Source organism: Micromys minutus, assembly GCF_963924665.1.
Source record: "Micromys minutus genome assembly, chromosome: 9".
NCBI lineage: Eukaryota > Metazoa > Chordata > Mammalia > Rodentia > Muridae > Micromys > Micromys minutus.
Genome location: NC_137978.1, coordinates 39,788,894 through 39,810,320, shown reverse-complemented (window position 1 = coordinate 39,810,320; position 21,427 = coordinate 39,788,894). Strand labels below are relative to the sequence as shown.

Sequence of the window (21,427 nt, the reverse complement as noted above, 5' to 3'; positions counted from 1 at the left end):
TTTCTTTTTTTCTTTTAAGATTTTTATTTATTTTATGTGAGTACATGGTCACTGTCTTCAGACACACCAGAAGAGGGACTGGATCCCATTACAGATGGTTGTGAGCCACCATGTGGTTGCTGGTAATTGAACTCAGGACCTCTGGAAGAGCAGTCAGTGCTCTAACCACTGAGCCATCTCTCCAGCCCTACCACTGTGTTTTTAAAAGAAGTGGCTTTTACCCACCTCAGCTGGGTGGTGGTAGCACATGCCTTTAATCCTAGTACTTAGGAGGCAGAAGCAGGTGGATCTTTGAGATCAGCCTGGTCTACATTGTGAGTTCCAGGACAGCCAGGACTACACGGAGAAACCCTGTCTTGAAAAATCAAAAACTAAAATGAATCCATTCTCTGCATCAAACCCTGCACATGGCAGCCTTGACTTGTACAAGATATGGGAAGCTGAGACCCCAGACAGTGCCCCTGCACAGAAGGCCGGGCTCAGCACCAACTTAAGGCTGCTTCTCAGTTTCTTCTGTCACTGCATGTAACAGCTAATCTTTGCTGCCAACTTGACATCTGGAACCAACTAAGACCCAAGCAACTGGGCATGCCCATGAGGGATTTTCTTGATTGGATCGTTCAGGGTGGGAAGACCTTGTAGTGGGAGCTCACATAACATCATACATGATGTGTGCCTTTGCTCTGGACACCCTTAGTACCTCTCTGTCTCTCACTGTCATTAGTCCTGTGTCTTTACAGAACCCTACAACATGATAAAACATACTGACAGATGCAACTCAAGGAAGAAAGCGCTTACTCAGCTCATAATGTGCAGCTACAGTCTATCACTGTAGAGTCACATGGCAGGAACCTGAAGCGGCTGGTCACAGCACATTCACATTAGGGGCAATGGGTGAGTGCACGCCTGCCAGAGCTCAGTCTGCTCTCTTCCTCCTTTGATCCAGGCTCCAGCCCATGATATGTTGCCACCCACACTCAGGATGGGTCCTCTACTTCAGTTAAGAAAATCTTGCAAGCGTGTCTGCAAACCAACCAAATCTAGAACATTCCTCACGGAGACTCCCTTCCCAGGTGGCTTTGCATGTGTCAAGAGGACTATAAAAACCAACAGTCACAGCCAGCATTCTCTTCCCTGGCCAGACACCCCAATCTCAGAAAAGCATGGCCAATGAGAGGTCCCTTAGCCCTGTCATCTGGGGAGCCTCACTATTTCTGAGTTATCTACTTCTCTCTTCTCTTTTTTGAGACAGTCTCAGTATGTGGCCTTGGTTGGCCTGAAGCTATGTAGACCTAGATAATCTCAAAATCACAGAGATCCACCTGTCTTTGCTTCCGTAGCCCTGGATGGGATATCCAGCTCCTCACCCTGCCCTCTAGTGCTTTTAACAGCAACAGGGGACCTCCCTCAAGAACAAGGCATTCAGAGCTGTTCATGCTGCACCGTCTCCCCCTGGTGGCTGACTTTGGAAATGGACATTGGCTTGATAAGCTTCTGTGAATGGGGTAAACATTGTAAATGTTCCCTTTCCTCCAGTCCCTCCCCTTTTTGGGGTTTGTAGGGAATTGAATCTGCCCCCCCTCACACACACTGTTCCCACCCTGGATTCCAAACCCACTCATATCTTTAAGCCACAAAGTATTCAGATACTGACACACACAGAACCAGGACCTGAGCCAACTGGTGAAGATGGTTCAGATGGCATAGGCAACAGGCAGCCACAGACTTTGCCTTCTGTCCTTTGCTGCCTTGGTGGACACTTATCAGCACCGCCTTTCCTGTCTCCTCCACCTCTACCCGCTTCTCAGGGCCACAGGTGCAGTGGCCATGGACCAAAGCCATTTCCTAGTATGGAGAAGTCCTAGGGGCCTCTACCATAGGCATTGGTATTTCAGTGACCCTCACTTAGAAACAGCCTAGGGTAGCAATGGCGGCCCTCGACTGTGGTGCTCCAGATCTCCAGACACTGTACAGCCTCCTGGCTCCTCCAGGAAGAAGGACACACTCACCAGGATATCTAGAACAGGAAGCAAAGTACAAGGCATCAGGCTTATCAAGGCCCCAAGCACAGCCGGGGGTGTGTCCACCACCCCAGAGGCCAGCCGAGGGGGAGGGAGGAAGCATGGGACTGATGGACACCAGTACCTGACACAAGGGTTTGGCACTCATCTTCTGAAATTTGGTCCCAGGCCTTGGGCAGTGCTTGGATGCTGGCCAAGTCTCCCCAGTGGATAGAGGAGAGGAGGTACTTTCTCTTCAGATACTTCCCCAGAAGTTAAGGACTGCTCAGAAAAAGAAAAAAACGTCTTAAACCAAGATGTTTGTGTCACTAGGCCATGTGATCTTATGGGACTACTGTTGAGTGAGGTCCACCTCAGCCACGTGGACAAAGGTGGGGTGGAAGAGCTGACCAGTGCCTTTCAGCACCTAGCCTATGGTGGTGCTCAGTGACCTCAGTGTTAGCCAGCAGCAAATGAGTACCGGTACTGCAGTAATGATAGAAAACAGGAAATGAGGAAGGCCAGCCTCTCAGTTCCAGATTAGGAGACAATCTCCTTTGTCTACTTGACTGGATTTAGAATCACCATGGAAACATGATACAGGCTGTGTCTGTGATGGTGTCTCCAGAAAGGTTTCACTGAAGTGGGAAGACCCCTCTGAATGTGGATGGTGTCACTCCATGGGCTGGGGTCCCAGAACGAATAGAAAGTGAACAGAGCACCAGCAGTCAGCATTCCCTGCTTCCTGATGCAGGTACGTGACCAGCAGCTTACGCTCTGGTCTCTGTGCCCTCCCCTGTATGACGGACATATCCCCTGAGCTATGACCTGAAACAAATCTTGTCCTGCTTCGTGTCGGATACTTGGTCACAACATGAACATCAGTAACGCAGTGGGCACTGCTGGTGCATGCTCAGCTTTAAGCTTGAGTTTGCCGTTCACTAGAGTCAGCTGGAGGCCATGGGAACCTGAGACTCAAAACCAGGAGCGGGAAAGGGAACCACACCGGGGTCAGATGACAGCCACGGACAAGAATGGAGAAAAGGCCAGACCTGTTGTTAATTTTCTGCTCTCAGGCCTGCTCCCAACCATGCCAAATGTTCTTCAGAACACAGCCAGCACTGTTAAGCATAGGCCTTGACCACATGGTTCTGCTTAAAACTTCTGAGAACTTTGATTCAGATAACAGCCGAAACTTCCAAGATTCTTCTCACAGAAGAACGTCTTGTCACTATCCTCACACCCTGCCCCCCTCCCACTGTCCTCACGACCAGGTCCCGTGTGAAGTCCGTGCACCCCGTGTACCTCTGCTTGGACTACTCCTCTTCCCAATATCCACATGGCTCGTTCCTTCCGTCTTTCAAACTTTGCTCAAAGGCTGTGAGCGTCACTGTCTCAGGATGTCACTGCTCCATGGGTTCTGCCATGACCACACTATTACAAGTCACAGCCCACCTTCCCTCACCTGCCCTTATTCTTGGCTCACACCTGACACTATACACTCCCTTTTTTACGCCTGCTCCCAGCACTCAGAGTAGTGCCTAGCAGTAAACTGTAAGGGATGACTATTTTAAAAAGACAAATGCAAGAAGAATCTAAGTTTGAGCACTAAAGAGAACGGTAGCAGATCATACAGACTGCTGACCCATGAAATCTGAACCTGCTGCGGCTTCTAGGGCAGCTCTGGGCCGCTGGGAGAGCAGTCGAAGGATATGAGCTTCGATAATGTCTGTCGATGTCTTGCAGCCACTCCAACATGTCAGCCACAGAGGGGCTTATAACTGAGGGCCTCAGGACAGCATCGATGTCCAGTTCGGCCGCACGCTGCTCATAGGTCTGAAGCACCTGTTCCACATGGCTGCTGATGGTGTTACGAACCTTGAGGAGGGTGGCCCTATGGGAAAAGTAGGGTGTTAGGTAGTGTCCCAAACAAGGTACAGGGTAAGGCTTCTCAAACCACTACTGCCGTTTTGAGGTTTTGCTTCAGAGTGGACCCAAGCCCTTACACATGTCAGGGAAGTGGTCTAACACAGAGTTACACCCTAGTCACACTTGACAAATTCTTGTTTAGTATGGGGGAATTCTTTTTAGTATGGGGGAAGAGCACGCACATCCAGAGTGTGTGTGGGATCAGAGGACTACTTTGTGGTGTCCATTCTGCCCTTCCACTGTTCCATGGGTCCTGGGGATCGAAACTAGGTTCTCAGGTTTGCACAGCAGTCCCTTTCCCCAATAAGCCATCTTAACTCCCCTTGTAGGCCAGTTATGGGATGGCAATGTGGGCTCAGCAGGCACAGACTGTTTGAGAAAGTGAGTTATTTGCCCTGTGCATAAAGGCTCCAGTGCTCAGGCTGTCTTCCAAGAACAGTCAAAAAAAAAAAAAAAAAAAAAAAAAAACAGTGAATCAGTGAAGGAATTGTCACTAGAAAGATAAATATGATGATGTGTATAAAGTGCCTTTGTCAGTGCCTACATATTATTCTGATGCTGACCCTAAGAGACCCATCACTAAAACAAAGGCTGCAACTTCCCAATGAAGAAGGAATCTCCCAGCCCAGAACTCTAGCTCTAAATATCTGGCTGTGGCTTATGGTGTAAAATCAGGAAACAATCCAAAACCCTTAAGTCTTTAAGCCCTGCTTACAGACTGTGACTTATCATTAAAACAAACAAAGGAACAAACAGAAACAGAGTATCTGTGTAACACCTGTGTTGTTACTGTTTTGTGGACTAGTTACACATGTATCTACTTGTGTGTGGAAGGAAGTGGTGGTGAGGAGCCCTAGCTTAATTGGCAGGCACACTTCAGTATCCTGGCTCTATTTCTCACTGACTCTGTGATCAGGACAATCAGTTTGATTTTTCATTTTCTTGCTTCCAAATGCATGAACAGGGTAAGCCAGAGGTGTACAAGGCATTGCACATACAGTCCTGAATCCTGGCTCTTACTGACCTATGGTATACCAAGGACAATTATAGAAGAGGACTACATTCTTCCTCCACTCCTCTTTTCTGCTTTTGTAATTTCTTCTGCTTATTTAACTGGTTTGGGTTATTTTTGTTTACTTATTTATTTTTGAGACTGGGTTTGTCTATGTAGCCCTGGTTGTCTTGACACTCTATGTAGACCAGGCTGGCCTTGAACTCAGAGATCTGCCTGCCTCTGCCTCTTTAGTGCTGAGATTAAACACCTGGCCTGGTTTGGGTCTTTTTTAAGACATAGTCTTACAATGTAGTCCAGGCTGGCCTCAGACTTACAGACATTCAGCCTTAGCCTGCATGATTGCTCCTGGCTTGCTTTTGTCAACTTTTGTAGGCCCACCCTAACTGAGGCCAAGGTACCATATAGCATTAAGATTTTTCCATCAACAAAGGAGGGCACAGAGCATCTTACAGCCTCTCAGCTAGCTTGTCCAGGACAACATCACCAGCCTCCAGTTGCTTGCGCCTCAACCGCTCCTGCAAGTCTGGAAAGGGACGAAGGGCTAGCACATCCTCAAAGCACAGACTCTGTGCAGCTTGCAGCTGCTCAGCCAGATTGCTGAGAGAGGAGAGGAGGGGCAGGCAGTCCTGCAGAGTGCTCTGCCACAGGTCCTGCTGCTCCTCCACCACAGGGAAGCACTTCTTCAGGGCCTCCTGCACAACTAGCAGAGGCTGGTCATGAGCCATCTTCTGTGAAGAAAAAAACAGAAGAGAGTCAGGGTGCCAAAGGAGAGAGCCTTTTTAAGATTTATTTATTATATATAAGTACACTGTAGCTGTCTTCAGACACTCCAGAGAGGGCATCAGATCCCATTACAGATGGTTGTGAGCCACCATGTGGTTCCTGGGATTTGAACTCAGGACCTCTGGAGGAGCAGGAAGTGCTTTTAATCACTGAGCCATCTCTCCAGCCTGCTTTTGGTCTTCAGATAGTCCCAAGACAATACTGAAAAGTAGGGAGACTTTGGGGGACATGAAGAACCCCTCCTTCTGGAAATAGGTTGACACCGTGGCCAACAAAGTGAGAACTCTAGCAGTACACTTACCAACTGCTTACGGCCTTTCTTCCTTCCCAGCTGCAAGCCTTCTATGTTCTAGAAATCTCACTAGAGATCCCACTTCCAGAGAAAGGACACACACTAACTACTCCGTTTACAACTGGAGGGGGCTCCTAAGTTCACTTTATTAGATCATAATTCCACCAAAGAAGCTTGGAAGGCACTTTACTTACTTCTCTTATCAAACAACTGCTTGTGTAAAGGGAATAACAAGGGTTCTTAGAAAACCTTTTGAGATATAACCTGAAAGCCACCACAATATGTATACACAGTTAATGTAACATGTCTTTAATTCCAGCACTCTGGAGTAAAAGCCCGGTGGATCTTTGGGTTTAAGACCAGCTTGGTATTTAGTTCCAGCAAAGGCTACACAGAAAAACAAAGTTTCTCAAGAAACTGGGGGTGGGGAGAAGGGGATGGGGGGAGAAAAAAGAAAAGGAAAATCAACTGCTGACCTCCTTGGAGAAGCCCATACCCACTGGACAATGTTTAACTTTCAAATATTCTTTGAGCAGCCTCCAAGTGTCTTATTTTATGCCTAGGGGCCTCTCTCTTAATCCTTGTGCTTAAGTCTGTATTTAAAACAGCTTTATGCTGGGAGTCGTCGAATGCTCTTTTAATCCTAGCACTGGGAAGACAGATCTCTGTGAGTTCGAGGCCAACCTAGTCAACACAGAGACGTCAAGGCTAGGCAGCGTTACATAGTGAACCCCCGTAAAAAATGTGGTCGTGTAACTGCTCATAAATTGGCTAGTGCTGAATTCTTTCCAGCGTCAACGCGATCCACTGAGCTTAAGTCCCTAAAAGGTTAGGGGAACTCCTGGCGTTGCTGAGGGTGGCAGGGTGAAGCTGTGTCTGTCTCTGTCTTGTTACCGCTGACCCTCAAGAATAGAGATTCTAGCGGTCCTCTTACCAGCTCTCTGCAGAAGGACCGCTGCTTCAGATCTTCCGAAGGGGTTTCTTCACGACAGGGCAATCTGGTTTTAGATGAGGAGTTCCTGGGGTCTGTCTATCCCCAGACCTGTGCTTCTGGGGTTTTGTCTCCTTTCTTTAAGATTTCCAGCCCTGTTCCTAAATCAACAGGAAAACGTAAATCCTGGGTTGTCAACGCTGAGTACATCAAAAACAACACTGCGCTTTGCACTTACTGTCCGCACATTCACAAAAGCGAATTCACCACCACTCTGGTTCCAGTTAGCCCGACTCTGGAGTCGCGAAAAGATGGCATATGCCACAATGGCTTCTGGGTATTGAAGTCCTCTATGAGGATTGGCTGTCAAGGGGAGAAGAAGTTTTATTGTGATTGGGCGTTGTGAGAACCATTCTAAGACGGCGATTTGCTATTGGCTAAGCTGCGTCCATTGAGTTTGAATTGGGTGGCGGTTAGCGGAGGAGCCGCCCGTCCTTCTACTGAAGCTGTGAGGTTCCCTGAGTCTGTGTTTTAGGATCCGCAGGTACGTTTCCGCGGAATTCTGGATACCTAGACTCCAACGACTGAAATTTCGCTGCTCCCCGGCCGCTCACGCCCGCTTTCCCAGTCTCAGTCGTTGAGTCCCCTAGCTCAACGCACCTCGGCGCCATGGCTCCCAAGAAACGCAGCAGCCGCGGGACCAAGACCAGTACCCAACGGAGCCGGAAGCTCGCCTCCTTCCTGAAGGACTTCGACCGCGAGGGTAAGAGGTGGATTCGCGTGATCGTGAGTTTTGGGTGGGCTGGGGCCTGAGCGCAAAGGCTTTACACACCTGACGCGGGATCCGTCGCCTTTCACCTCTTTGCAGTGCAAGTTCGAACCAAGCAAATTGAATCCGACAGGCAGACCCTCCTCAAGGAGGTGGAAAATCTGTATAATATCGAGGTCCTTCGGCTCCCCAAGGCGCTGCAAGTCATGAAGTGGCTTGACTACTTCGGTAAGAGCTGCTCGCGTTTTCCCAGTGGTCGATTAGTGCTTATCTTGAAAGCTTTCTATAGGGAATCATTCAGATGTTCCCTTCTTAATAGGGTCTAAAATAGCCACCGGTGGGAAATTGCCATCTGTCATAACTTATAAAAGAGTGATAGGCCCATAGGAAAGAAGCGGGCATGAATTACCCTTCAGATGAGTGTTACAGAATAGTGCATCTCACCTTCACTACTGAGTTGGGAAAGCTTTAGAAGAGATATACCAGAGATAGCATGATGGGAGCCTGAAGGAGGGAGTGACAGAGAAGGGGGGGGGGGGAAAGAGGGAGAGATTGAATCTATAGTACAAAGTGAGCTTCTGATTCTTGAAGGCTTTTAGAGGTTGGGGGAGGCTATTCCACACTGACATGTCCTAGCCTAAGCTAGCCTACCTGCTGTTAGGCAAGGATGCAGGCACTTGGTGGTACTATTATCCTGCAGCTTTACAGAAGAGGAAATTGCCAGACCAGGACTCATCATGTTTTCTCAGCATCTCTGTGTCCAAGGGGAAGTTTCGGGAGGGCGAATCCTTATCTTGGGGAGGAAAGAGCCCGTTTATGATCTGAAACTGCCATCCAGCCCATGGGTAGGCAAACCATTGCCCTCAGCAGACCAGGTAACAAGTAGTTTGGACTTCTATTAGATTTCTATTATAGTTCCAAAAGAGCCTTAATGAATTTGATTCATGGGCACACTGAAATGTCAAGCTTTCACATTGTGGGAAATATTTGTGCAAATTCAGCCTTCTAAAATGAATGAATAAATTAAGAAAAAATGATTTGCTTTTGTCAGCTTAGTGAGAACAGTATCCTTAAACAGCTCTGCCTTACAGAGATTACCAACTGAGAAATGAGCACATCACCTGGGAACTGCAGAGAGAGGAGTGACTGGTTTTCTGACCAGAGGAAAATCCCAACCCATTTCCTACCACTTGGGAAGCCTCCAAGGAAACATGGAAGCTCCTTTCTTTCCCATCCACTTTCTCTGCCTTCCTCATCACTAATATCTACCACTGTGTCTCTTTCTTCCTCTGTGGAAGTGCATGTTTTGCTCACTAGAGCATCACAGTTCTTCCGTCATGCCTTATCCATCTGTTCATCCATTTCTACAAAGTTATGTGTCGGCCACTATGCTGGGTACTAAAGATGCACCTAGGAAGAGCAGACATTGTCTTCACCCCTAGAAACTTACAGGGTAGTGGAGAAGGACCACTTAAAAATTCATACAAAATTTAGAAATATAAGTACTTCAAAAGAGATGGGAGTAGTATCCCGTAAGTATGAATTAAGCACTAATAGTATAAGCCAGTTTTGTTTTTGAGACAGGGTCTTCATAACTATTATATAAATCTGGAACTCTTATGTAAATCAAGGTGGCCTTGAACACACTTGAGATCCACCTGCCTCTTGTCAAAGTTCTAGTTCCACCATGCCGGAAAGAAGGCCAGTTTTAGAATGATAAGATTAGGGCACAGAGAGATAGAATGCTTAGGTTCTCATTTATGGAGGCCAAGTCTGATTGCTCCCCAGGCATTCTGTCTGTAAGGCCTAAGATCTTAACTACATACCCAGGATTCCATGAGGATTTCTTTGTCTTTTTGTTTTGTTTTGTTTTTGTCTTGAGACAGGGTTTCTCTGTGTAGCCCCAGTTGTCCTGGAACCATTCTCTAGACCAGGCTTGTTGATTTAACAGAATCTCAATAGTTCAATTTTACCTATGAAGACTTGGAAGCCAGATGCTGGGGTGAAAGCCTGCTAGCTCAGAGAGGCAGAGAAAGCACCAGCTGACCTTCCTCCCCAGCTGATGTTCTAGAAGGCATGTACCTCTCAGACCATCTCAAAAAATCTTCAACTGAATGCCCTTCCTGTGTCTCTGGTTTTTTTCTCAATAATCCTACGCTCATTTCCTATCAACTAGTTGCTTGTTCTCCCTTTTGACCTATGGTCAACTTTATTTAATCCTGTTTACAATACTCAAGCAGAAAGAGTTTGGATTAAAGGTGTGTGTTTAAGGCTGAGCCACACCCTAAGTAAAAACATTTTTTTTTCCGGTAAATAATCCCAGAGTTCACAAATATACTGGAACATAGGCTGGTATCAGACTCTGAGATCTGCCCGCCTCTGCCTCCTAAATGCTGGGATTAAAGGCATGCGCCATCACCTCCGGGACCATAAAGATTTGTAATGAGGAGCTCACCTAAACTTTCATTCTATATCTTTTTGCCAGGACCAAGGGATATTACCTCTGGGATTCAGTTCAGGCAGTAAAGACCTTTAGCAGCTTTTGAGTAATTTGGTGTATTGTGTATATATGTATTTACAGTTTGAAGCAGTCTATTACAGAGATTTAAGAGTTTTAATGTGGCATTTGAGCTGAGTTTTAAAGGGTGAGTGAAAATCATTAGGGTACAGAGAAGTGTTGAGAGCAGAAGTGCTGAGCATCAAAGCTCCGGGTCTGAGGATAGCATGTTTGAGAAACAGTAGGAACTCTGGGGACAGATAGTAGACTCACTAGCTAAGACAAGGAGGATAAACTGGAGAGAGATCAAGACAGTGCTAGAGGGACAGTTCAGGGTTTGCTTGAGAAGGGTAATTAATGGTGCTAGAAAGGCAGCCGTCATTCAGACCTGACAGTAACACAGTATGATGTTCTTTTTAAAGCCCTAGGAGGAAACAAACAGGCCCTGGAAGAGGCAGCAACAGTAAGTGAACCATCTTGTTTTTGAATTGGTTAGTTTGTAAGTTTACTTCTGTCCAAAAAATCCAACTACTGAGTATATACTGGTAGGGGGCATTATCTGTGTCAACTGAAAAAATTATGCTTGTGTCAAGATACTGCATACATGAAATCCAGATTGATCTCAGACCAAAAAACAGAGTGTGCTGTGTGACAGTCCCCCTCCCTTCCATCTGTGAGTTCCTCCTCTGGGCTTGCAACCAACTATGGGTTAGAAATGTTTAGGAAAAAAAAGATTGTTTCTACACTAAACATTTACATACTTATTCTCTCTAAATGTTATAATTGAGCAACTATTTACCTAGTATTTACCCCCTGTTAAGTGTTCTGACTTGTTCAGAGAAAATGTAAAGTAAACTATAGGGCCAGGTGGTGGTTTATGCCTTTAATTCTCAGCACTTGGGAGGTAGAGGCAAGTGGATCTCTGAGTTTGAGGCCAGCCAGGACAATAAATAAACAATAAAACATGTTTAAGCTATATGCAAATACTACTCCATTATATTTACTTTTTGATTTCCCGAGACAGTCTCACACAGGCTGGCCTAGATCTCATGATCTTCCTGCCTACCTCCATGGGTACCAAAGAACAGATATATATATACGTATATTTGGAGGATTTTTGTCTACATTCTTGTCCACATGTTCTATATCACCTTCCCCTTTTAAGGATTGTTTAATGTGTATGCATGTGTGTATGTATACCATATGTGTCTCCTAGGCATCCATCTAACCTCTGGCTAGGCCAGTGTTAGCCTTGCAGTCTGCCTGTGCAGATATCTTCTTAGGCAGCTGGGACCTCCTCGGGCAGGACTCTGCCCACCTCTGCTGTTTGCTATTGCAGAAAATGTAGAGTGGATTTCATGAAAGAAGAGCTTCTCAGAGGCAGCCTGGGTCCACCCATGGAGGTTTGTAATTCTGAGTAACCAACTGGAAAGGTGCCAGAGAAGCATATTTGGGAAGACATGTTTTATTCTCCCACAATCTCTTTCTCTACACCCATTGTAGTCGTTTTTTATCAGAAACTGCCTAATGGCATCATAAGCTGGCAAAGTGGCTCAGTAGGTAGGTATTACAACTGGCAACTTGGGTTAAATACCTGGAGCCAGATGGTAGAAAGAGAGAGTGATTGATGAGAGTTGTCCTCTGACCACATGAGGCTTTAGACACATGCACATACACATAAGTCCATGCAGTAAAGTATTCTCTGGGTTGAGAGAACAGCTCTAGACTCACACAGTAGTGGGGACCCCTATTTGTAGCCAGTGAATCAGAATGGAGGGTAAGGTGACTTACAGCTGCTGTTAGGTAGGTAGTGGGAGGAATCACAGGATCTTACAGTATTCTTAGATAGTATTAGAGTTGAATTAATGGTGTCCATCCTAGGATCCTGGCTTTGTCTGGGAAGAAGCTCACACTTTTGATCACAGATATGGTTAATGTTATGCAAAGTAGGAAAGGGTGGGTTTGTCATTCCTAAACCATCAGAGAAAATCAGTTCCATTTTGACAGCTTCCTTGTGGTCTTCTACCCTAAACTTGCAAGGGAAGTAGAGAACCTTAGAGCTTAAGTTCCTTTAAAGTTGTGGCCCAGCCTAGGAGACTGGGTACCATAGAGACTGGCCTTGTCATGCCACGCTGTTATACTGACACTTTCTAGAGACTCGGTTGGCCATGACCCTTTTCATATTCTCTCCTGGCATCACTCCCAAGACTGAAGGCAGCACAGAGGGAGGCAAAAGTGAGGGTTTATTTGTTCAGGCTGTAGTCACATCTGTGATGGCCAGCAGCCATGTTACTAGTTGCTACCGTTTTGGACGAAACAGAGAAAGTTCATCAAAACTGGAGTCTTTGGATACAATGACGTAAGGGTTCGTAGTCTCACTGAGTAGCAGCTCTCCATCAGCTTCAGAAGTTAAAGATAGAAGCCAGGCTTGAGTTAGGGAGAGGTGAAGCGTTGGACATGTATGCTGTAGAAGGTGGGACCACGGGAAACAGACGAGGAGCTGGGAACACATCATAGTCCACTCTCTCTTTGGAATGAGTTCTATGACTGACTCGTTTCACTCATCTCCCTGCAGAGACCCACATTTAATGTTTCAAAACATTCTAGATGAATCATACTCATTAGCTAATATGTCTCTCATTTTAAATTAGTCAGTTATACAGAACTGCAAAAAAGCCTTCTGACGAAGTGTGGGAGAGCCAACACTGCCACACCAATTTGAAAGAATTCCAACTTTAGCTTTGATTTGAAAGCCAGGGAGGGAATGATACTTTACCCCAAAGCTCTGATCTAGGTTTGCTGGGGCCCCGAGGCCACTGTGTAGCAGACTTTCCTTGAGCATCTTGGTCCTCCTGCCTCAGTCTAGCAAACAGTGGATTAACAGGTTTGGTGATTCCCCAGGAACACTTACAAGTCTCAGCCTATGGTGATGACACTCATCCCAAGAATACAAAGCGGAGTGAGCAAGGTACAATAGGGCATGTCCAATGTGGTTCAGAGGAAGTCGAGCAGCTGGGCATGGTGGTATATCCCGTTAATTCAAACATTCAGGAGACAGTGGTAGCTGAATCTCTGAAGATTGGGGCCAGCCTGTCTACATAGCGAATTCTAGGATAGCCAGGGATACATCGAGTGACCCTGTCTTAACAAAAAACAAAACCAGAGAAAACCAGGTATAAGCTTCCAGGAATTTCCTTCAGTCAGTCACAGGACAAGTTTAATTCAATGCATTTGAGCTCTTGTCTTAGCACACACGCTCATTCAAGACTCCATATAGATTTTCATGAGTCTTAGGCACTTGGGTATCCTTTGTCTAGCAGAGAAAAGCAGGTGTTAATAACATGTAAACTATATTTATTTCATGAAGTATAAGCACACAGAGAGCTAGTCTAGGCAAGAATGGGGAATCCTGGAATCCTTGGTCTCTGTAGACAGCCACGATTCAACCTTGCAGTCAGGCCTTTAGTGTTAACCTTACACTGTGTCAGCGGCCTGCCGTGAGTAGTGAGCTCAAAGCCTGCCACTCATTACTACAGATGGTACAATGTCCCACTTCCTTTTTATCAGCATAGTAGACAGCATTGGTCTGTGAGAGAACTGCTTCTTGCTGAGCATAGACAGCCTCAGAGTGATCTTCTGATCACTGTGTTCTCTTCCGGTCCACCCATCCTCCTGTGTCAAGTCATGCTTACATGTGTCCCATGAAGAAAGAACTATGAACCCAGTCTCCTCTTGGCTGAGTGGGAAGACACTGTTTCAAATAAACTAATATTCAAATAAAACGGAAAAAGGCTTTCACATTCTGCAAAAGGTGTGTGTGTGTGTGTGTGTGTGTGTATACATACATATATATATATACACACACATACATGTGTACATGAACACAGCCAGATCCATAAACTCCTTTTTAAACAAGTGAAGTAATTGTGGTTTGCCTCTGAGGAGTGACTGAAGAGATAAGGAAACAGAACAAGAAAAGAACGCATAGCCAAGGGCTGGAGAGATAGCTTAGTGGTTAAGAGCATTGACTGCTCTTCCAGAAGTCCTGAGTTCAATTCCCAGCAATCATATGGTGGCTCACAACCATCTGTAATGGAATCTGATGCATTCTTCTGGTGTGTCTGAGGACAGCTACAGCATACTTGTATACAATAATTTTTTTTTTAAGAATGCATCGCTAGAAGCAAGTTATTGGCAAGGTCTTTGGTCTTGGGTTGTGTGGTAGGTTTATAATTTTTTTGTACCTTAACTTACTGGTTCTTATACATGTTGCACTAAGCCTACTACTTTCTGACTGTTTGTCACAGGCTGATCGAGACATCACAGAAATAAACAATTTAACAGCTGAAGCTATCCAGACACCTTTGAAATCTGTTAAAAGTGAGTGCTCTTTGTTTGTGTATGTTTATGATGTGGACGTAAATAAATGTGTGAGTGTGTGTGGAGGCAGAGGCTGCTAACGCTGGGTGTTAGCCACTCTCCACTTTATTGAGTCTCTTGCTGAACTCAGAGCTTGCCTCTTCAGCCAGTCTAGTTAGCCAGCTTGCTACATGCCCTGTGTCCATCCACCAAAGGCTAGGATTATGGATGTGCATTCCCCTGGGTTCTGTGTGTCGGAACGCCATCTCACACTTGCTTACATGGCAAGCATGCCATCCATTGATCGTCTCCCAAGGCCTTTAATGGTTTAAGTCAGTATCAGTGAACAGCACAAGTGAGCCTGGAGCTGACTATCCTCCTGCCTTGGTGCTGAGGTTAGAGACAGTGCCAGCATGCCTACTATAAGTGCATGTGGAACCCTTGTGGAACAGAGATCTGGGGTGCAGGGAACTTTGTTGGCTACTCAGACTGGGCCTCATTGGTGCGTCTCTCTGACCCTTGGTTTTGTTAAAATTTTGATTTTAGTCACTGTATTCAGTGGTTGCAAGACTAATGTGTGAATTAAAGTAAAAATAGAAGGAGAGTAAAATCTGTGCTGATGACAGGCCTCAGGCCTCGGTGCCCGTGCACTTTCTCCAGAAGTCTGAGTGAGACTCCCTGCGTCCTCAGCGGGCCTGAAGAGAATCTCAGAGAAACACTCATCAGCACTAAGCTGTGGCCGCATTCACAGATCTGCCTGTGCGAAGTCATCTCACATGTATGGCATTCTGTGAGACTTGCTACATTTACTTATTTGGGAGTAGGGTGGTGTATGCTGGTAGGATAAATTACAGTAACTGGTTCTTTCTCACTGTAGATGTGGATCCATGGGACTGAACTTAAGATATAAGGCATGGCAGCAAGCAAGTTTACCCACTGAACTATCTTTCCAGCCATTTGGGAAGCTATAAAATGATCATGGAATTGGGTTGGGTGAATTAAAGCGTGGATCTTTAAAAAGAAAGTGGAAGCTTGATGCATTCAGCCATGGTGAGGGCAGGCCAGAGCCCTGGCCTACATGTGCAGGCCAGGATGTTTAACACTGAACCAGAGCCATTGTAATTCTGTAAGCTTCCATCCACACATACCTGGTACCTGAGCAAGTCAGAGGAGGGCATCAGATCCCCTGGAACTGTAGTCACTGGTGTGAGCTACCATATTAGTGCTGGGGGCTGAATCTGAATTTTTTGCAAGAGCAACAAGTGCTCTTAGCCTTGCCATCTCTCTAGCCCTCCAAGGAATATTTTATAAAAGAGGATTTAAACATAGGGAAATGGTCGACAATGGAGCGGTTGAAGGACTATGTATTGTATGTAGATCCAATCCAGCATTCTGATTAAGATAGAGTTGACCCAAGGATGATGGCATACACTTATAATCCCAGCACTTGGGACACTAAAGCATGAAACTTCCAAATTCAAGAGTAGCTTGAAGCCGGCCTGTGATATGTAGCAAGACCCTATCTTTAAAACACACACACACACACAAATGGAAGAACTACAAAAGAAGAAAATGAGATGAGTGTGAAACCTAGGGCTATGGTTTTGTAATCTAGCCAGCTTTAATGAAAACTCGCCAGTTGCCTTGTCTGTAACTGAGGCGATTAAAATTGTGCCTGTAGTTATTTGTGGATTGAATGGATAAAAGGCCTGTTGACAATATGAACACGTTATAAAAACTACTAGTTTTACATCTCTACTTATAAGCAACTTAATTATCTTGGGAGAACAAGGATTACCAGGGATGTTTAAGATGGATGATTCCCATCTTAAACGGGCTTTTACATGGAAGGCAGTGCTATGGACCCCGCTGAGCAGAGCAGGTTCTGACAGAAATAACTGAAAACTGTTTCTCATAGAGCGAAAAGTAATTGAGGTGGATGAAGCGATAAAGGAAGAAGAAGAAGATGAAGAAGAAGCAGGAAGAAGAAAGAGCCATAAGAATCTTCGATCTGCAAGAGTAAGTAGGGAGTGAAGTTTTGTTCAGAATAAGTGCTAACAGGAGATACACAAGCACAGAAATGTGTGGGATGGGGCAGGAGAGGTGGTTCGGCAGTTAGAGTATGGTCTTCTCTTGCAGAGGACCTGGGTTCACTTCCTAGTGCCCACATGGTATATAACTCCACTTCCAAGCTTTCTGACATCTTCAGCCTCCACAGCCCCCAGGCACACAGTGCCACACACATCCATACCTGCATCTATGCCTGTGCATATAAAGCAGGTTTTTTTTAATGTGGAATACAGTGCTTTGCTGGCAGAGCTCACAGACTGAAAAGCTTACATTCTGTCAGATAGCAGAAGTCACTGTCGGGATGGGACAAGTGCAAAGTGTGCATCAGGAGGAGGAGGCAGGAAGCTTTAGGACACACACAGCCAGTTCTTTTAGGATGCCTGCCAGCTGCCTGCCCTGCTGAGTTAAGTACTTTTCAGGACACCTGGGCTAGATGGAATTTCAGCCTGGAGCTCAGCAGGGTGGAGAGAGAGGAGAGAGATTCTGATGCATGGGTCTTTATACATTCTCCTGGGCTCTAGAGGGGAGGTAGAAAGGAATTCCTGACAAAAACTTACACAGACAACCAAAGAGAGGGGTGGCAGGGTCAGTTGAGGGGCACAGAATTCTTGTCAGGCATTCCTGGGTCAGGTGGGGACTACAGAGGATTCCCTGCATTGGGTACCTGGAAAGTCCTGAGTGACCCTTTAGTGGTACTTTAAGAAAAGTAGTGGGGGACTGGAGAGATGGCTCAGAGGTCAAGAGCACTGGCCACTCTTCCATAGGTCCTGAGTTCAATTCCCAGCAACCACATGGTGGCTCACAACCATCTGTGTTGGGATCTGATGCCCTAGTGTACTCATAAAATAAATAAATGAATCTTTAAAGAGAGAGAGAGAGAGAGAGAGAGAAGTAGTGGGAACAAGCCATCCTGAGTAGCTCCAAATTCAGTGAGAGCCTGTCTCAAACAAGGTGGAGAGCACTGGAGGAAACACCCAGCGACTGTCTCTGGTCCCCACAGGTGCTTGTGTCTGAGTGCACACATATGTACACACAAGAGTTCCCTTTAATCTTGGCACACATCCTCTGAGTCCTCAGGTTCTACATATTTTTACTCACTAAATTCTCTGCAGTGGTCTCTGGTTAGGTTTTTGGCAGTCTCACTGGTCTTAAACTCATTGTCCCCCTGCCTCAGCCTACCTGGTGCCATCCTGTTCAATTGTGGTAATCCTTCTTGTGTTGTTTTATTTTTCCTTTCATAAGCCAGTTCTTCTCCTCCGTGTTTGTTTGTTTGTTTCTCCTTTGCCAGGCTTTGGGTGACTTCAGATTTGTGCCTTTAGGTCAAAAGATGCCCTCCATCTAAGAAGAGAACTCAGTCCATACAAGGAAGAGGCAGAAGCAAAAGGTGATTGGTTTTCCAGGGGTAGATGTGCTGTTTGCTTTTCTGGGAGAATTGTTGTCAGTGTGGCAGAAATAGAGGCAAACAGTTCTGGGAAATGAGGGATAGCAGCTGGAGCCACCTATTGTGGGCACTGGAGACCAAATCAGGTCCTCTGGGAAAGCAGGAGTGCTCTTAACCATAGAGTCCCTTCCAGCCCCTCCTGGCCCTTCTAGTATCCATGCTTCAAATGGACCTCAGGGTCTCCTCGGGAGCCCTTGTGAGGAAAAGGGAACACCTCGGGGACTTGTGGCTGCATGTCTCCGAGGAAGAGCGGGCATACCAGGGCACCAACTACAGATATTAGCAGCTGCCCAGAGAGAATGGGAGCCTTTCATGGTCCACAGGTTTTCTACCTGGCTGGGAATTCACATCCTGCCACAGGCTGCAGGGTTCAGCCAGTCTGTTCCTCACTACTGTGTGATCGTAGGGAAGGTCTTTGCTGTGAGCATCTGTAGCTATAAATGGATGTAAACAGTGCTCCCTACCAGGCAGCTCGGAGGCTGCACATTGTGATGGGTGCAGGACACCATCTGATGTGACCATTTGCCTCTGTGGCTACTGTCATCCTTGCACCTGTGATTTGACACCCCTCATGGTTGTATCTTAACCTGCAGGTTAAGCCATGACTTTGTGACACCAGCTATGAGCAGGCTGGAGCCATCTCTGGTGAAGCCAACCCCAGGCATGACACCTAGGTTTGATTCCAGGTGAGTACCATGAGCAACACTTGGATTGGGTGAAGCCCTTGAGTATTTGCTGGATGTGTGTTTGAGGAGTGCGGCCTCCTCTCTCCAGCTATGTTTAGTTATTACAGCTTGAAAAAAATGTTTTTCTACATTTAGAATTTGCCTTCTTTGAAATGGGGAGTTTGAAAACTAGAGCTTGAAATCAGGTGGTGTTGGAAGAGCTTGTGAAGGTGCCATTGTCCAGTCTGCCCAGCCATCTTCACAGAGTTCTCTCCCTTTAGGGTCTTCAAGACTCCAGGTCTACGCACTCCAGCAGCCAAAGAGCAAGTTTACAACATCTCCATCAATGGCAGCCCTCTAGCAGACAGCAAAGAGATCTCCCTCAGTGTGCCCATAGGTGGCGGTGCGGTAAGTGGCACCCTGGAAAGCCAGGCCACAGTGTGCTGCACAGTAAAACCTCCCTTCCCTGAGTTGTTTACCCACACCTGCTTCAGAGACTGGATGCTAATCAGCACTGCCTCAGCACTCTGAACCTAGTGTTCTCTCCCAGCTGCCTTTCAATTCGGCAGCCCTTGAGAAGCATCTCAGTGGGCACAGTGGGTTTGGAGTGCTTCCGTCTGGTGTGTGCAGTAATGGGCACTAGAGGGAGAACAGACGAAGGCGCAGCTGGGGTGGGCCTGTGCAGCCCCAGCTCAGCAGTCTTCAGAGAGCTGAAACAGGCTGGCCTGGCTGCTCCGTGCTCTGGAGAGCAGGATACCAGTTGAGCCTGCATGAGAAGAGGGGATTGACCTGAGATGTGGTTGTGTGACATTGTACTTGTGTAACCTAGCCAGTGGCCCACTGATGGCAAAGATGATGTCATTGTCTCCTGAGGTCTAATATCCACCTATATTCTCATTTTTTCCATCCTGGATGACTTCTGTCACTATATGCAGAATCAAGGAAACCCTGGGTACGCTGGCTGATTAGAGTGTTCTGATCTGAAAGTATGCTGTTTCACCCTCTCCCTCCATCTAGAGCTTGCGGTTATTGGCCAGTGACTTGCAGAGGGTTGATATTGCTCAGCTGAATCCAGAGGCTCTAGGAAACATTAAGAAGCTCTCGGTGAGTCCCACATGTCTCCAGGGAGGAGGCTGCCCTTGACACTGACCTTTGTGGGGCTCTGAAGAGCACAAGCCACCTCTTACTTTACTGCCAGCACTGTCCCATTTGACATCTCAGTTTAAATTCAAGAGGAATAGCCTGTCAGCTGAGCTTCATGTGAGTGGGAGCTTAGGCTACAGGCATGGCTGCTGAAAGCCCACCCTTGTGTACGTCAGTGAAGGGTACCACAGGAATAGGACAAGCCTTGAGCTGGGATCCTAAATATGTACTAAGGTCTCATAGACATCAGGTGAGAGTCATCGCCCAGCACCTGTGTGCCCCACTGTCTCATTTAAGAAATGAGTCTCCACCTACTTGATGGTTAGTTTGCAATACAAATAAAAAACAGAAGGAAGGCTTGCTCAGATCCAGGCCTGGGAAGCTGGAGACAGCTCAGTGCTTAAGAGCGTTTGCTCCTGCAGAGAGCCCAGGTTTGGCTTCCAGCAAACATGCAGTTCATCTGTAATTCTAGCTCCAGGGGATCCAGTGACTTTTCTGGCCTCCAAAGACACTAGACACCTCCACACACATAAAATAAAAATAAACACATCTTTAAAACCAATCCTGTGCTTGAGTAGACTAAGAGCTGACTAGGCTAGTGTGTCAGGCTCATCTTGAATGGCCTCTCTCTGTTTCAGAGCCGCCTTGCCCAGATCTGCAGCAGCATACGGACGGGCCGATGAGAAGATGGCAGGGCACACAGGTGGCAGCAGGGTCTGCGGTGGCAGAGCATGCACATCTGTCCTTCCCTTCTGTGGAGTACTTTACCTGCCAACACCTGCAACAGTGCTTTGTTTCTCTCTGACAGCTATGGTGTCTTGCTGCACACTTCTAGTTAGTGGGACTTTAGATGGGGAACACAGGGCTAGTCAGGGTCTTTGTATGTTTGGTGCGGAGTGACTGAGAACTGTCCATGTTTGAGGTCCCACTGGGGCTGTACATACTGCTTGGAGCATTGTCCTTCGCCCTGGGGCCCAGTCAGCAGTAGGGTCTGTGCTCCTTGCACTGCTCCCCCTGTTACGATCTGTTGTTGTTTCTGTCTTCTATGGGCGGAAGTGTTTCAAGTCAGTTTTCTTTTCCTGAGGCTTTCGTACATATAATTTTCTAAGCAGTTAACATCTCATCTGACTTGTCCTACTGAAACCTTTCAATAAATCTTAGTTTGCTACAGTTTTGAAGTCCTACTCGGTCATTTCTTTCACTGTGGTTGTTTGGGAGCTACAGCTACTAGGTGTGCCTGGACAGCTGCCACTTTGGGAGTGTGGAAGCATCTTCTGTGGGCAAAAATCTCACCTCTAAAGGGGACCCCAAAATCCAGCAAGCAGGGCAGGGCACCCACCGGGCATGCTTCTTGTCCATGTCACAGCCCTGGGACTAAGGTAGGTCTCCTTTCTACAGCTCCTTACAGTTTGGCTCCTGGGCCCCTCCCCATTCAGCTAGCTACTTTGTAATGCCAGAGTTTCTCCAGGGTTACCCTCTCTCTACTCCCTGTGCTGACTGGTTGGCCTCTCTCCTGTGGTGGCCTCAGCTTTC

General features: G+C 46.6%; 2 protein-coding genes across 2 annotated transcripts; one reads left to right on the top strand and one right to left on the bottom strand.

Moving 5' to 3' along the window:
* Positions 1–1,556: 1,556 nt before the first annotated feature.
* On the bottom strand, positions 1,557–7,234 carry AIRIM (AFG2 interacting ribosome maturation factor). The gene is made up of 6 exons (XM_080921962.1): positions 7,189–7,234; positions 6,954–7,111; positions 5,395–5,672; positions 3,714–3,894; positions 2,146–2,263; positions 1,557–2,017 (listed from the first exon to the last, which is right to left on the bottom strand). The coding sequence occupies exons 3-6, from the start codon at positions 5,667–5,669 to the stop codon at positions 1,917–1,919; spliced, it is 675 nt and encodes a 224-aa protein (XP_080778088.1). The 5' UTR covers positions 5,670–5,672; positions 6,954–7,111; positions 7,189–7,234; the 3' UTR covers positions 1,557–1,916.
* Positions 7,235–7,594: 360 nt separating this feature from the next.
* CDCA8 (cell division cycle associated 8) lies at positions 7,595–20,577 on the top strand (the record flags this gene model as incomplete). Its single annotated transcript, XM_080920710.1, has 10 exons — positions 7,595–7,713; positions 7,819–7,947; positions 10,639–10,679; positions 14,524–14,596; positions 16,494–16,594; positions 17,965–18,029; positions 18,680–18,772; positions 19,033–19,159; positions 19,769–19,855; positions 20,533–20,577. The coding sequence occupies exons 1-10, from the start codon at positions 7,620–7,622 to the stop codon at positions 20,575–20,577; spliced, it is 855 nt and encodes a 284-aa protein (XP_080776836.1). The 5' UTR covers positions 7,595–7,619.
* Positions 20,578–21,427: the final 850 nt, after the last annotated feature.

Coding starts and splice junctions, on each gene's coding strand:
- AIRIM (XM_080921962.1), bottom strand. CDS start 5,669: ATGGCTCATGACCAGCCTCTGCTAGTTGTGCAGGAGGCCCTGAAGAAG. Junction 3,895..5,394: donor GACAAGCTAGCTGAGAGGCT/GTAAGATGCTCT, acceptor CTTTTCCCATAG/GGCCACCCTCCTCAAGGTTC. Junction 2,264..3,713: donor ACAGACATTATCGAAGCTCA/TATCCTTCGACT, acceptor CTTCTGGGGAAG/TATCTGAAGAGAAAGTACCT.